Raw genomic sequence first — 14,358 nt, 5'->3', positions numbered from 1 at the left:
ATAAACCAATCGTCTCTCCCTCCTCACATGCTCCTGGCCCGAGTGGCCTGGCCTATCTCTCTGATAGGCGCGCCGCCGCACCGGCAGACTTAAAGAGAAAAAAAAAATCAGTCCGGGCGTGCTTGTCACTTGCTACTACGGAAGAGGATTAGGGCCAGTGAAGAAGAAAAAAACGAAGGGTTTACAAACTGACTTTTTTCTCAGAATTCTGACTTTAAAGTGAGAATTCTGACTTTATTCTCAGATTTCTGACTTTAAAGTCAGAATTCCCACTTTAAAGTCAGAATAATTTCTGACTTTAAAGTCAGAATTCCCAATTTCTGACTTTAAACTCAAAATTCTGACTTTATTCTCAGAATTCTGACTTTAGTCGGAATTCTGACTTTATTCTCAGAATTCTGACTTTATTCTCAGAACTCTTTATTTATCTATCTTTATTATTTCTTTATTTATGGCGTGGCATACTGTCATAAAGTCATGTTTTCAAAATTCCCACTGTTGTGTTTGACAAAATGTAATTGTTTTTACTTTGTTGTGCAGATAATGTGACTGATGGAGGGTGCAACTCAACCAGTGCCTGAAAAGCCGGATTTGGATGACTTAATCAAGCAGAATTCTGAGAATAAAGTCAGAATTCCGACTTTAAAGTCAGAATTCTGAAAAATAAAGTCAGAATTCTGAGTTTAAAGTCAGAAATTGGGAATTCTGACTAAAGTCAGAATTCTGAGAATAAAGTCAGAATTCTGAGAAAAAAAGTCAGAATCCTGTCACCCTTCGTTTTTTTTTTTTTTTTCTTCACTGGCCCTAATCCTCTTCCGTATGATTTTGTAAGTTGAAGAGTCATTTGTTATTCTTTCTTTCTGGCACATTCCTCTAAACTTTGTAACTGGCCCTGGCTAAATTACCGTTTTTTTTTCCATGTATAATGCGCAAAATTTAACTAATTTATTGCTCTAAAATCTCGGGTGCCCATTATACATAGGTACAAAAAATAAGTTTTTTTTTTTTTTTATTATTATTATTATTTTTATCCGGATATGATATGGAGGCCGCCATTACAGGTGCGCTTTCTTCTCTGCTGTTCCCTTCAAACACGCTCCATACAAACACAATGCTCTCGTATCAGACGCTTGCTCGATCACCTGCTCGTTTGCTGTCACAATGTACCCTACACAAATCCGAAACATTTCTTCGCTATTGAGTTTGCTAGCGCATGCACAGTGATACTGACCGGCAGAATAACATCCGGTTGTTCCCAAAGATGATCTTTTTTCTGAAATAATTTTACGTTTATGGACTTAAGTAGGAGTCAAAATTTGGGTGCGTATTATACATGGGTACAGGCTTTTTTCCAGCATCAACATGCAATTTTTAGGGTGCGTATTATACATGGGGGCGCATTATACATGGAAAAAAACGGTAATATCAAAATATATGTATATGTTTCCTATGCAAAGGTGGAAATATTGCCAGTTTTGGTGCTTCAGACAGTAGGCCCAGAACTAGATCAGAGCAGCTGACAGGTAAAGAACAGACAGTCATCTATCAATGCATGGGATTGAATAGACCAGGGGTGGCCAACCAGTCAGAGACTAAGAGCAACATTTTTTACTGTGTCATCGCAAAGAGCCACATCATACACATGAGCACACATAAACACCCCCCCACACACACACACTCGCACACACACACGCACACACACGCACGCACACACACACACACACACACACACACACACACACACACACACACACCTCTGCTCAGCCAAATTTAGTGTGTGACATTATTATGTCACGCACCAACATGATAATGACAAATTGACTCCTACAGTACTAAAACCACAGACCACATTTTCAACAATGAACATTGTGTGCATTGTCTCACACAGACAAACTCTCAGTTCAACAAATTCCACAAACAAAAAAATAATAAGTTTTTTCACTTACTATGTGTGGCGGGACAGACCATTCGTTTTAGCTTGTCGTTTTCAGGAGACAAGATTTCAATAACGTCACTGAGGCATCTTTTAACAAACTCCACTTCATTGTATGGCTTTTTAGCCCGTGCAATGTTCCAAGCCAGTTGAAACAATGCAACTGTGACAGTCTCTGAGTGCTTCGTAATTTTTTTGAAAAACTGTACCTATTTTTCTGCCTGACCTTTCAAAGTGTCCAAACTTCCAAAACTCCGCCCCTTTTGCAAAGTCCTTATCGATATTGGCACGAAGTGAGCTGAAGTGGCGCTGAACATTTGAAGCTTTTAAATGCGCTAATGACGTCCGACATATCAGGCAGAATGACTTGCCATTGCGTTCAACAAAAAACAACTTTAACTCTGTGAAAAACGTCCTGTGTTCATCGTCATATATTCGTTTAGCTGTGCATTATTTCCTTGCCATTTTGGCCGGGTTGGCCACCACTGGAATAGACTATGACTATGCATGAAACATTTGGGGGGAAAAAGCATATATTTACCCATATCATTCTTTTGATATTGATTAAATGTGTTCTTGTCGATAATATAATTATTATGCTGGTTGTTCTGACACTCCCAGCAGATGCAGAGTATACTGGCAAGTCCAGGGAGCAGTGCAAGGGAAAGGCCAACTCAGGACAGAGACAGACAGTCAGACTCAGAGAGACCTTTTGATTATTTTCCTCGGCCTCATTCTAGAGATTTTGATTTGTTTTTCCGGTACCACCCACAACCAAACCCAAAGAATGATTGTGTGCGCACAAATGCGTTTTGCTTGTGCCCATGAATTAAGTGTGGGTGTGAACATGCACGAAGGGCAGGGTGGCCTGGTTACATAACTGACTCCTGACCTGAAAGAAATCTCCCATCCGGCCCTGGTGACTAGGTATAATATAAAATGTACAGTGGCCCAAAAGGGACAAAATTTGTCTTATTTGTGATTATTAATGATGAGTTGTCATGAATTTGCATTTCTTGGTATGCTTAGTGGGAGTGAGGAATTGTGTGGGAGAAATAAGTGCAATGTGATGCAGATGTAAACGATGATAAATCCATTAATAATCAATTCAATTTTAATTTTCAAACCTATCTTCCTTTGGTTGTCTTTGTGAAATATGAAAACTGGCTTATGGGCTAATCATCTGTAATGTTGAAACGTGATTTAAAAAAAAACAAAAAACTGTTGCGACTGTAAACCAGATTGGACCAAATTGTGAGGAGATATTCAACACATGACCTTTTTGCAATCCAGCCCGATGAAGCTAAACCAGGGGTGGGCAAACTTTTTGACTCGCGGGCCGAACTGAGTTATAAATTTTGACCGGAGGGCCGAACCAGGAGCAGATGGACGTAGTGTTTGTGTGAAGTAATATAAGCGACCTGTAAAGGTCATTGCATAAAAGATTTTGGCCTTTAGTAGGTAGTAAAGCATGGATATTCCAAACAAGTTTTTTGAAAACAAATGCATTTATTAACAGCATTAAAAAAATAATAATAATTCACTAAAAAAACTGCTATCAGTGATTCTCATAATATACGACACTGTTATTATGAATAACAGTCTCCATCACTTCAGTGCCTGCAGGTCAGATTAATGAAAGATGTTTATCTTATGAGATCACATCAAACGGCAAACATTCTGAGCAAATATATCATCTTGAAGAATCGGTGAAAGCATACACCCAAATAAAATAATCAAAACGGCAACACGGTGAGGGGTATCTGAAAATCAGAGCAGAGTTTTAACTCGCAAACACCTGGTAACAGAGGTGAGGAAACGGGAAACACTTCCTTAAAGTAAGCCTTAAGAACTTTACAGGTTAAGATTAGTCGCAAACAGGTGGTGCATCCTGCATTGTTTGAAAATGAGAATCGTCGCTAGTTTCAATCCCTGCTATGTGTACAAATCATATTCAAAATGCATTTTTTTTTACAACAAACTTGAGAGCCTCCCCTTCATTTTCAGTGGGAATAGTGTTGTTGGTCTCGTTTTTTTGCTAGTGCGTCATAGTCTGGAGTAAAATTTGTTGTGGCAATTCTTAGGAGAGATCCGAGGTGTTGGTCCGTTTACCTCGATCTGTGACGGGTTGATGTTGATGTGGCTGAACGTCACGTCGCGTACATCCTTGAGCATCCTGCATTGTTTGGAAATGAGAATGGTTGCTAGTTTCAATCCCTGCTATGTGTACAAATCATATTCAAAATGCCTCCTCTTCATTTTCAGTGGTAACAGTGTTGTTGGTCTCCCTTTTCTGCTGGTGCGTCATAGTCTGGAGTAAAATTTGTTGTGGCAATTCTTAGGAGAGGACCGAGGTGGTGGTCCGTTTACCTCGATCTGTCACGGGTTGATGTTGACGTTCATGTGGCTGAACGTCACGTCGCGTACGTCGAGCCAAATTGGCCACTCTCTTTTAAACACTCGGCACTGTGTCCACCTTGCTTTTCCTTGGGCGACTCATTTTAATGGAAGGATTCCAGGGGAAGGTTTGTGGGTGGCTTTAGCGCAAAACTGCATCTGAAAGCTCAGCGCGCGAATTACAAGAATGCTGTCGTCACAGCCCACGCTCTAAATTCGGGACTGATACAAATAGAGCGCAAGTACGCCATGTCCGTACTACTGAGTACACGCACTTGTGAGTGTGCACCGAGCTTTCTGACACAGCTTCCGGTAGTAAATGCGCAGGCGAGCGGTTCCCCATCTACTGGGGAAACGCAGTCATTGCAGGCAATACGACCAAAGAAAATGTTTAATAATACAATTTATTCAGGGTTGGCGGGCCGGATTAAACGGTCCCGTGGGCCGGATGTGGCCCGCGGGCCGTAGTTTGCCCACCCCTGGTATAGACACTTCTGACAAATCTGTGCATTTCAGAAATATGTTACCGACCTCTTCACCTTCCAGCCATTTGTGTCACCCTAACGTTCACCACCACCCCAACTCCTCAGACCATTCAACACCAAGTTCTGCACACGCACACACACGCGCACACACGCGCACACGCACGCACGCACACGCACGCACACACACACACACACACATTTATAAACACATTTATAAACATATGTAGACACGCATGTCGACACGCATGCATTATTTATATATATATATATATATATATATATATATATATATATATATATATATATATATATATATATATATATACACAAACAGAGGAAGAGTGGCTAGAGACACCATCATGGGAGGACAAACCCCTACATGGGATGTACCATCGGCAGATAAGTGAAGTGGCTGACATCAAGAAATCCTACCAATGGCTGGAAAAAGCTGGACTGAAGGATAGCACAGAGGCACTCATCATGGCTGCACAGGAACAGGCTCTGAACACCAGAGCAACAGAGGCCAAGATCTACCACACCAGACAAGACCCAAGGTGTAGGCTGTGCAAAGAGGCCCCTGAGACAGTCCAGCACATAACAGCAGGGTGTAAGATGCTAGCAGGGAAAGCATACATGGAACGTCATAACCAAGTGGCTGGCATAGTGTACAGGAACATCTGTGCAGAGTATGGACTGGAAGCCCCAAGTTCAAAGTGGGAAGCACCCCCTAAGGTGGCAGAGAACGGGCGAGCCAAGATCCTGTGGGACTTCCAGATCCAGACTGACAAGATGGTGATGGCGAACCAACCGGACATTGTGGTGGTGGACAAACAGCAGAAGAAGGCCGTTGTAGTGGATATAGCAATACCAAGCGATGGCAACATCAGGAAAAAAGAACTTGAGAAGCTAGAGAAATACCAGGGCCTCAAAGAAGAGCTTGAGAAGGCCTGGAAAGTGAAGGCCTCGGTGGTGCCCGTGGTCACTGGGGCACTTGGGGCAGTGACCCCCAAACTGGAGGAGTGGCTACAGCAGATTCCAGGAACAACATCAGACATCTCAGTCCAGAAGAGTGCAGTGCTAGGAACAGCCAAAATACTGCGCAGAACCCTCAAGCTCCCAGGCCTCTGGTAGAGGACCCGAGCTTGAAGTGGGAGACCACCCGCGGAGGGTGAGAGGGGAATTTATTATTATTATTTTTTTTATATATATATATATATATCCATCCATCCATTTTCTGTACCGCTTAGTCCCCACGGGGGTCGCGGGCGTGCTGGAGCCTATCCCAGCCGTCATCGGGCAGTAGGCGGGGGACACCCTGAAGCGGTTGCCAGCCAATCGCAGGGCACACAGAGACAAACAAACATTGTTGGTTATTGGCTAGTGGGTGCATACCGCAATCCTAGTCAACCTCAGTTTGTTGCAGTAAAGCTTCTATTTTATGCGCCTTATAGGCCGGTGCGCCTTATATATGGACAAAGTTTTAAAATGGGCCGTTCATTGAAGGTGCGCCTTATACCCCGGTGCGCCTAATAGGGCGGAAATTACGGTACTTACCTATGTTTCCCTTCCATATCGATCCGTAGATTTACTCGAAACATGAACGGAGCAGCCTATTTTGACATGAAATAGCCTTGCGCGTATAGCAGCTATCGTTATAGCATTAGCCATCCGCAATTTCCTATGAGCCCCAGCTCGCAATCTCCCATGAGCCTCAGCAAAGTGTAAACAATCGTGTTTCTCAAACGATCTCCTATAAAATGATCAGAACTGACTAAAGTCCGATCTAACGCATTGGTACTACTTACCTATGTTTCCCTTCCATATCGATCCGAGATTTACTCGAAACATTAACAGAGCAGCCTATTTTGAAATGAAATAGCCTCGCAGTTACCGTAATGTTGGGAAGCGATGCGACCTTGTAATTTACTAGTCGTACTAAAACGTACTAAAACATTTTGGCAGAGCACTGTGTACAACCAGTATGGATCAACAAATTCATCACTTGATCCATATATAAGGCGCACTGTCGACTTTTGATAAAAATGTAGGTTTTTAGGTGCGCCTTATAGGGCGGAAAATACGGTGTGTGCGTGTGTGTGTGTGTGTGTGTGTGTGTGCGTGTGTGTGTGTGTGTGTGTGTATATATATATATATATATATATATATATATATATATATATATATATATATAAATGCGTGTGCGTGTGCATGTGTGTGTGTATGTGTGTGTGTGTATAAATAAATAATCTGCACCATATGATGCGCAAAACGTTTTAAAAGCCAGATATTTATTTATTTGATGTCATAATACCAATTCTTATACCTCTGACAGCTTTCCAAAACTCCTCACAATATGCAAAACATGGACAATACAATTGATACATTTCTTGTTTGTTTGACACAAACTGCATGGAGTGAACACATTTACAAAAATGTTTTAACTTCTTTTGCAAGCAAGCCCTACTCAGGCCAAAACAGTTGACTTTAAACCTTTTTTTTTCTTCTTCTTTAATGCTTTCACTCAGTATGTCAGAATATTATGTTTCAGACACGGAATACGCTGTGATCGGCATTATATTCTTATTGTTCTACAACAGGGGTGGGCAAACTTTTTGACTCGCGGGCCGAACTGGGTTCTAAATTTGGACCGGAGGGCCGGACCAGGAGCAGATGGACGTAGGCGTTGTGTGACGTCATATAAGCGACCTGTAAAGGTCATTGCATAAAAGATCTTGGCCTTTAGTAGGTAGTAAAGCATGGATATTCCAAACAAGTTTTTTGAAAACAAATGCATTTATTAACAGCATTAAAAAAATAATAATTCACTAAAAAACTGCTATCAGTGATTCTCGTAAAATACGACACTGTTATTATGAATAACAATCTCCATCACTTCAGTGCCTGCAGGTCAGATTAATGAAAGATGTTTATCTTATGAGATCACATCAAACGGCAAACATTCTGACCAAATATATCATCTTGAAGAATCGGTGAAAGCATACATCCAAATAAAGTAATCAAAACAGCAACACGGTGAGGGGTATCTGAAAATCAGAGCAGAGTTTTAACTCGCAAACACCTGGTAACAGAGGTGAGGAAACGCAAAACACTTCCTTAAAGTAAGCCTTAAGAACTTTACAGGTTAAGATTAGTCGCAAATAGGTGGTGCATCAATGTCCTTGAGCATCCTGCATTGTTTGAAAATGAGAATGGTCGCTAGTTTCAATCCCTGCTATGTGTACAAATCATATTCAAAATGCATTTTTTTACAATAAACTTGAGAGCCTCCCGTTCATTTTCAGTGGGAACAGTGTTTTTGGTCTCCCTTTTTTGCTAGTGCGTCATAGTCTGGAGTAAAATTTGTTGTGGCAATTCTTAGGCGAGATCCGAGGTGTTGGTCCGTTTACCTTGATCTATGACGGGTTGATGTTGATGTGGCTGAACGTCACGTCGCGTACGTCGAGCCAAATTGGCCATTCTTTTTTAACATTCGGCACTCACTTCTTTTTTTCGGGCCACTCATTTTAATGGAAGGATTCCAGGGGAAAGTTTGTGGGTGGCTTTAGCGCAAAACTGCATCTGAAAGCTCAGCGCACGAATTATAAGAATGCTGTCGTCAAAGCCCACGTTCTAAATTCGGGACTGATACGAATAGAGCGAGAGTGCGCCAAGTCCGTACTACTGAGTACGTACACGCACTTGTGAGTATGCACCGAGCTTTCTGACACGGCTTCCGGTAGTAAATGCGCAGGCGAGCGCTTCGCCATCTACTGGGAAGACGCAGTCATTGCAGGCAAAATGACCAAAAAAAAAAGTTTAATAATACAATTTGTTCAGGGTTGGCGGGCAGGATTAAACGGTCCCGTGGGCCGGATGTGGCCCGCGGGCCGTAGTTTGCCCACCCCTGAGCTAAACCCAGCAAACGAGTACCTGGACTGCAAGTCAAACGACGCAAAGGTCATCGGCGCGTTTGCAACGCTGATAGCATCACTTGTTTGCGAGTTCTGCTGTGTCATTGCCAAATTAAATGTTCAGTGGGGTGGGTGGTTGTTTGGGGGGTTCCCATTTACTTGTTTTTGTATCTGGTGGCCAAGATATGTAGCAAAGGAAAAAGTACACACTACGGAGCCAGGCGATTAAGATTGAGAATCTATACACTGTCCTCTAGCAGTAGGTTGTTTTCTTGTTTGCTGGATGCATGCGTGTGCCAATTCTTCACTGTTGAGCCGTGCCAAATTGCCTCTGTGTGTGTGTGTGGGTGTGCAGTGTATCAGGGGAGGGGGGGAGCCCGTTGAGGTTATGGAAGGTGCAGTGTGAGGTGATGAATAGGATGCTTTTGGGCTGTCTGTAAAGCAGTGAAGGACAGAAAGGTGAGGAGGGGGATAAAGGTGAAAAGAGCAGGACAGATAAAATAGCAGAGATCAGAGGCTGTGAAACGTGGGGTGTACGGCGGGTGAGATGGGGGAGGGAGGGGGAGGGGAAGAACCAGCATGTGTGAGACCGACGGTGCGTTGGAGAATACTGCACTATTGTCTCCTCCGCTCACTAAGAGACAAAGAAAGTCGGCTAATGTCGCCAATCGAGTTGGTGAAAAGAAATGGCGGGCGGAATACGGCATTGACTTCGTGACCTCCACCTTCACACATGAGCCAATCAATAAGCTCAGCCAAAACTGCTGCTATGGCAACTTCCCTGCCTGCGCCAATTTGTAGCGTGAGCAAAGTCATGGAATTCAAGGGGAACTTGTAAAAAATTCATTCTCATCCTTTTATTCAAAACTGGACATTAATTTATTATTTTCATCATTTCAGTCTGTCCAAATGCTCAAGTTTTTCTCATTCACGAAAATTTTGTTAAAAAAACAGGTTATAATTTTCCTTAAAAATGCAAAGCATGAAAATCGTCTTTTTTCTAAAGCTGCAAATCTCATCTGCGTTCCAAATTACAGCCTTAACAAGCTAGCGCCGCCGCAGAGCCTTAATCACCGCTCGTAGGCCGTAGATCAGGGGTGGGCAATTCCGGTCCTCGAAGGCTGGTGTCCTGCATGTTTTATAGGTCTCCCTGCTGCAACACACCTGATTCAAATGATCAAGATTGTTATCCAGACCTTGCTAATTATCTGACCATTTGAATCAGGTGTGCTGCAACAGGGTGACATAGAAAATATGCAAGACCGGAATTGGCCCCCCCTGCCGTAGATGGATGGATGCAAGTGCATCATGCAACAAAACAGCTGCCCGGATAAATGAAAGAATAAACACAGGGCGGGAAAAACGACCCGTCATCAGGAAAGAATTCCCAAGTTGGCGGAAAAAGTAGCAGAAAGTCGAGCGTTGCAATCTCAGCAGCAGCGGTGGGGACTGATTAAGAATCAAGTGCATTTTTATGCGCATGCTAATTAAACATTTATCAAGATTAATTAAGGCATCATGGCAACGGTGATGGAGACGTCGGCATGCCTGACACATTTTCATTTCACGTGGCCGTGCACGACTTTGCTCTGCAAATAGCTGACGTGAATGCAATGTCACAAATTTAAAAGGCGATATGCTGATGATTCCATGTATTTTCATTCATCGTCGTGACACCTCATGGGTTGTTTCTGATGAGAGAATAAATAACTAAATAAAATTTGAACACATTCTGAATGGCACAGCATTACATTAGAGAGCACGGTGGGAGGATTAGATGGTCAACTGCCTTGAAATGTGATATTTAAAACAAAAACACCCGGGACCTTTCTGGGATTTTATTCTCATTTTCTCCAAACGTGGCTAGGAATATTTACAATTATTTGCCCAAAATAGTAAATCAACATTTTTTGCAATGTTTCAATAATAAATGTATAAATACGTAAATAATATACAAATACATGAATCATTATTGTTCCTGATCAACAATCTAGGAAGAAATATTCATTTTTATTTTGCTTATTAATTCAGCTGTCTGCTTTCAATCCACATGTGTATTATTGTCACAGACATAGTCAGAAAATAATCGGTTAATCGAAAACGATCAAAATTAATCGATTAATATTTGCTAAGTAAATTAATAGATTTTTAATTTTTTAGAGCCAATTTTTTAAGCTTGAAATTGTCCAAACCCTCTGTTAACCCCTCAACAAAATGATTTTGCAGGATCTCCGTCAACAAAATAATTTTGCAGGATCTCTGTGTAAAATAGCTCTCCTAAGCATTCCCATGTAAATATGCCAGGGGTCCTCCGAGGCCATCTCAACAAAACTTCATCTCCATCGTGCTACACGCTAAGCAGCCAAGAGAGTGGGAAGCATGGTGGCAATCTCAAATCAAATCCCCTAAAACTTTATACGCATCAATTTGCATGTTAACAGCCAACGCTGTCTGCTCCTAAATAGCTCTGCGTTCACTCCATGCAGAAAAAGGTTCAAACTATCAAAGCCTAAGAAGGAGGTATGAAGCTGTGTGCTTCCATCATCACACCTCAACAGAGGGAAGGTGCACCTCTTTGTTATCATAATGAGCAAAAGCAGATGGCTCCACGCAAGGCCCACAATATGGCCGCTCTAATCCAATAGCTTGTTATTCATTTTCATTGATGTAATCAAACCATTGGAGTCCATCATATCTACTTTGCTAATACATCGAGGGATGGAGCTTTATCGTGACAATGAAGACGGGTCGGTAATTATGACCTTAGACCTCGCTAATGAGACCTGTAGCCCGTGGTGCAAAATGGAACATGAGCAGACTTTAAATGTTACGCTTATTAGCAAGCGCAGGAGGTTGTCTGGCCATTCAGGGAAATACTGTAGCTGCCTTCACAAAGACAATATTGAGTGATTAATAAACAAGATGCAGAATTTGTAATATTTTATACTGTAGTGTTAATTCTCCCATTCACACCTAGAAGCAATTTATTTAATATGGATAAATTAAAAAAAAAAGGATGGAGCTGGAGTTTTTGTGAAAAACAACAGATTTGAACCTTATACATGAGAACGTTGGGACGGATGTAATAAACATGAGACCACCGTGCTGCCATTCAAACACATTGAGACTTCTGCACTTGATTTTAATTGCCCTTCACTTGTACGAGCTGAATATACAAAACTTCCACCTTAAAACGCAACAGCGACAATATCATATTTTATGGCTGAAAAATTAATCAGGCTCGCTATTTATGTCTACAAACAAATAAAACCTCAGAGGAAGTGTGGAGAAAAAAAAGAATCCTAAAAACATCAACATGCTCTTAATTGTTGGCGAGATCATCTTTTAATGCAGTATGGCCCGTCGAGGACTCAAACTGAAATGCCCCCTGACAGGGAAAACTGATGTATACTTTATAAGATCTTCTAAAATATCCTCATACCTGACACATGCAGTCGGTAAACTTACTGAATTGTAAAATTTCCGCTGTCGACATTCTACAGTTAATCATCCTAAATACAACATCGATATGAGGGATATTTGCTCCAATCTCCTCTAGAAGACCTCACAGCAGGAAGCCCTACGGAGGAGCAATTAAAGCCCAATTTCCAACCCAGATGCCCCTGATGCTTGAGCACATCTTCATCCTCCTCCTCCTCCTCGTCAGCAAGTGCTACAGTACTCACCCCCAGTTTCTTACTCCGTATCCTCACGTATCCCTGTTTGACTATGTCGTTGAAGTTGGAAGCCATGGTGGAGGGATTCCCAGCGGATGCGAGTAGGAAGGGTGTGAAAAAAAATGAAAGAAAGAAACCTTTGTCTTTTTGTCGCTTGCCTGCGTGATGCCAAACGTCTCACTCGAGGTTCTGTCTGTGAAACATCCGGTAGGAGGAGAAGCGAGCAGCGTGCAACCTGCGCCCGTGTCAGCGCTTTCACGCTGCCCGGCTTCAGCGGTGCTGTCCATTTGGCGAGGGGAGGGAGGAGAGAGAGATGGGAAGAGGTTGAGAAGGAGGGAGGGAGTGAGGGAGGCAGGGAGATACCATTTGTCAGCCGATTCAATTGGAGCAGGGGCGCCCGTGTGAATACTGGACTGCACCATCTGGGACACAGAAGTGGATGGGGGGAGGGGGGCAACAGTTTAATTGTGTAATTAATTTATTTCTATTCTATCTAATCATTCTAATATTTACGATGTATCCGAAAATACATTACTATATATTGTTATATATTAATAGTATGTTGCATATATTGCATATTATATTTTGTATTCCATTTATTATATATATATATATATTTCATTTCATATATATATATATAAATATAGAATATACATTTTTAGACTTCAGTCAAATCCATAATGAAAGGAAATATGCAAATGTATAAAAGAGCTTTGAGTTGCAGCTAATTTGTAACACGCTGCTTTGTGCTGTTCTTGCCTGTATGCATCTGAATATCATTTCCATATTTTTTGCCAGACAGGTTGCTAATAGGCAAATGCAATTTTCGACTGCCTGTGTGTGTGTGCGCACGAGGACTGTTTTTCGTTTCATTATTAGGTTGCCTTGAACTGATGTTGTTTGATTTCCCCAATAATAGAAGCAGATAGTCCAGCGCCCTATTAAATGATCACATGAATTGTCCACAAAGCAAGACGGCAAAGCGCTTGCCCATGCGGCTTCTACAGACACAATTCTGCGGACAAGCAATCAAAAAGCACCTCAAATAAATGCGCGGAAGACAAATTTGATGTCAGTAGAGTGAGAGCCTCAGTTTGTTGAATTATGGTTTGGGAATTTTCTTGGCATTAGAGAGCAGATGGCTGGGCGACTGTGTATTGATATGACAGGTTGCCATTACTTATATAGATTAAAACCCCAAAAAAGATAAATGGCTCATAGAATGGAGTGAGATAAGAAGCCGCCAGCTAGGATCAAACATCCTTTATTTATGCGCTCACATATTGCAAGGAAAGCTCGCCACAGTTTTGCTTCTCATGAAAGAGCGTCGGCTATCCTGGAGCGTGCACGCTTTCATTTATTGACGATTGGGATGCCCATTTTTCAACGAAAAATGTGTTATCCTCACACGGACCCACAATTCCATCAAGTATCCCAAGGTGGAACTCGGCATCTTTGTATCATTTTCACAAGGACGGAGTAATCTGCCAGCCGCTAAACCGCTCATCACCAATAGTCGGCCAATCTCTCTGGAAGTGTCCTCAAACTTCAGATTTGTCAAGGCTGTTTTGACTCGGCAACCTTCTTTGTGCCACGCAGCCGTCTTCCGCTGAGCATCTCATTGTCTCTCTCTCTCTCTCTCTCTCTCTCTCAAAAAAAAGAAAAACATCGACACTCAGTGTTGCTTTTCCAATATGGCCGCCAAAATATGACCTCTATTATAATTCAAAATCGATTTCCCCCAAAACTTAACAAAATTCCACTCTTGTTCTGAGGATGCAATTTTGTCTGCTTTGTCAGGTGAAGAACATGCACACGCGGACCGCCCCGGCATATGGCCCTGACATACATGAATGACTGCCAACAAGGTCGGTCGGATGTGTGAGACTCCCACAAAAGAAGAGAGACATTCAAGGTCATGCACGGAGCAGGCTAATGTGCATCATCTTGCAAAA

At 42.1% G+C, this 14,358-nt stretch overlaps 1 protein-coding gene across 1 annotated transcript in view; it reads right to left on the bottom strand.

The window, feature by feature from the left end:
- Positions 1-12,672, bottom strand: part of dok6 (docking protein 6) — a 65,194-nt gene extending 52,522 nt beyond the window's left edge. The window contains exons 1-2 of the mRNA XM_061266251.1: positions 12,404-12,672; positions 11,283-11,299 (exon numbers count right to left, since the gene is read on the bottom strand). Coding sequence (XP_061122235.1) covers positions 11,283-11,299; positions 12,404-12,478 — 92 coding nt within the window. The 5' untranslated portion in view covers positions 12,479-12,672. The remainder of the gene's footprint in view (positions 1-11,282; positions 11,300-12,403) is intronic.
- Between the last annotated feature and the right edge of the window lie 1,686 nt (positions 12,673-14,358).

The sequence above is a fragment of the Syngnathus typhle genome, linkage group LG19 (genome assembly GCF_033458585.1).
Source record: "Syngnathus typhle isolate RoL2023-S1 ecotype Sweden linkage group LG19, RoL_Styp_1.0, whole genome shotgun sequence".
In the NCBI taxonomy this organism is placed as follows: domain Eukaryota; kingdom Metazoa; phylum Chordata; class Actinopteri; order Syngnathiformes; family Syngnathidae; genus Syngnathus; species Syngnathus typhle.
Note: the sequence above shows the minus strand (reverse complement) of the source record. Positions and strands in the feature narration are given on the sequence as shown.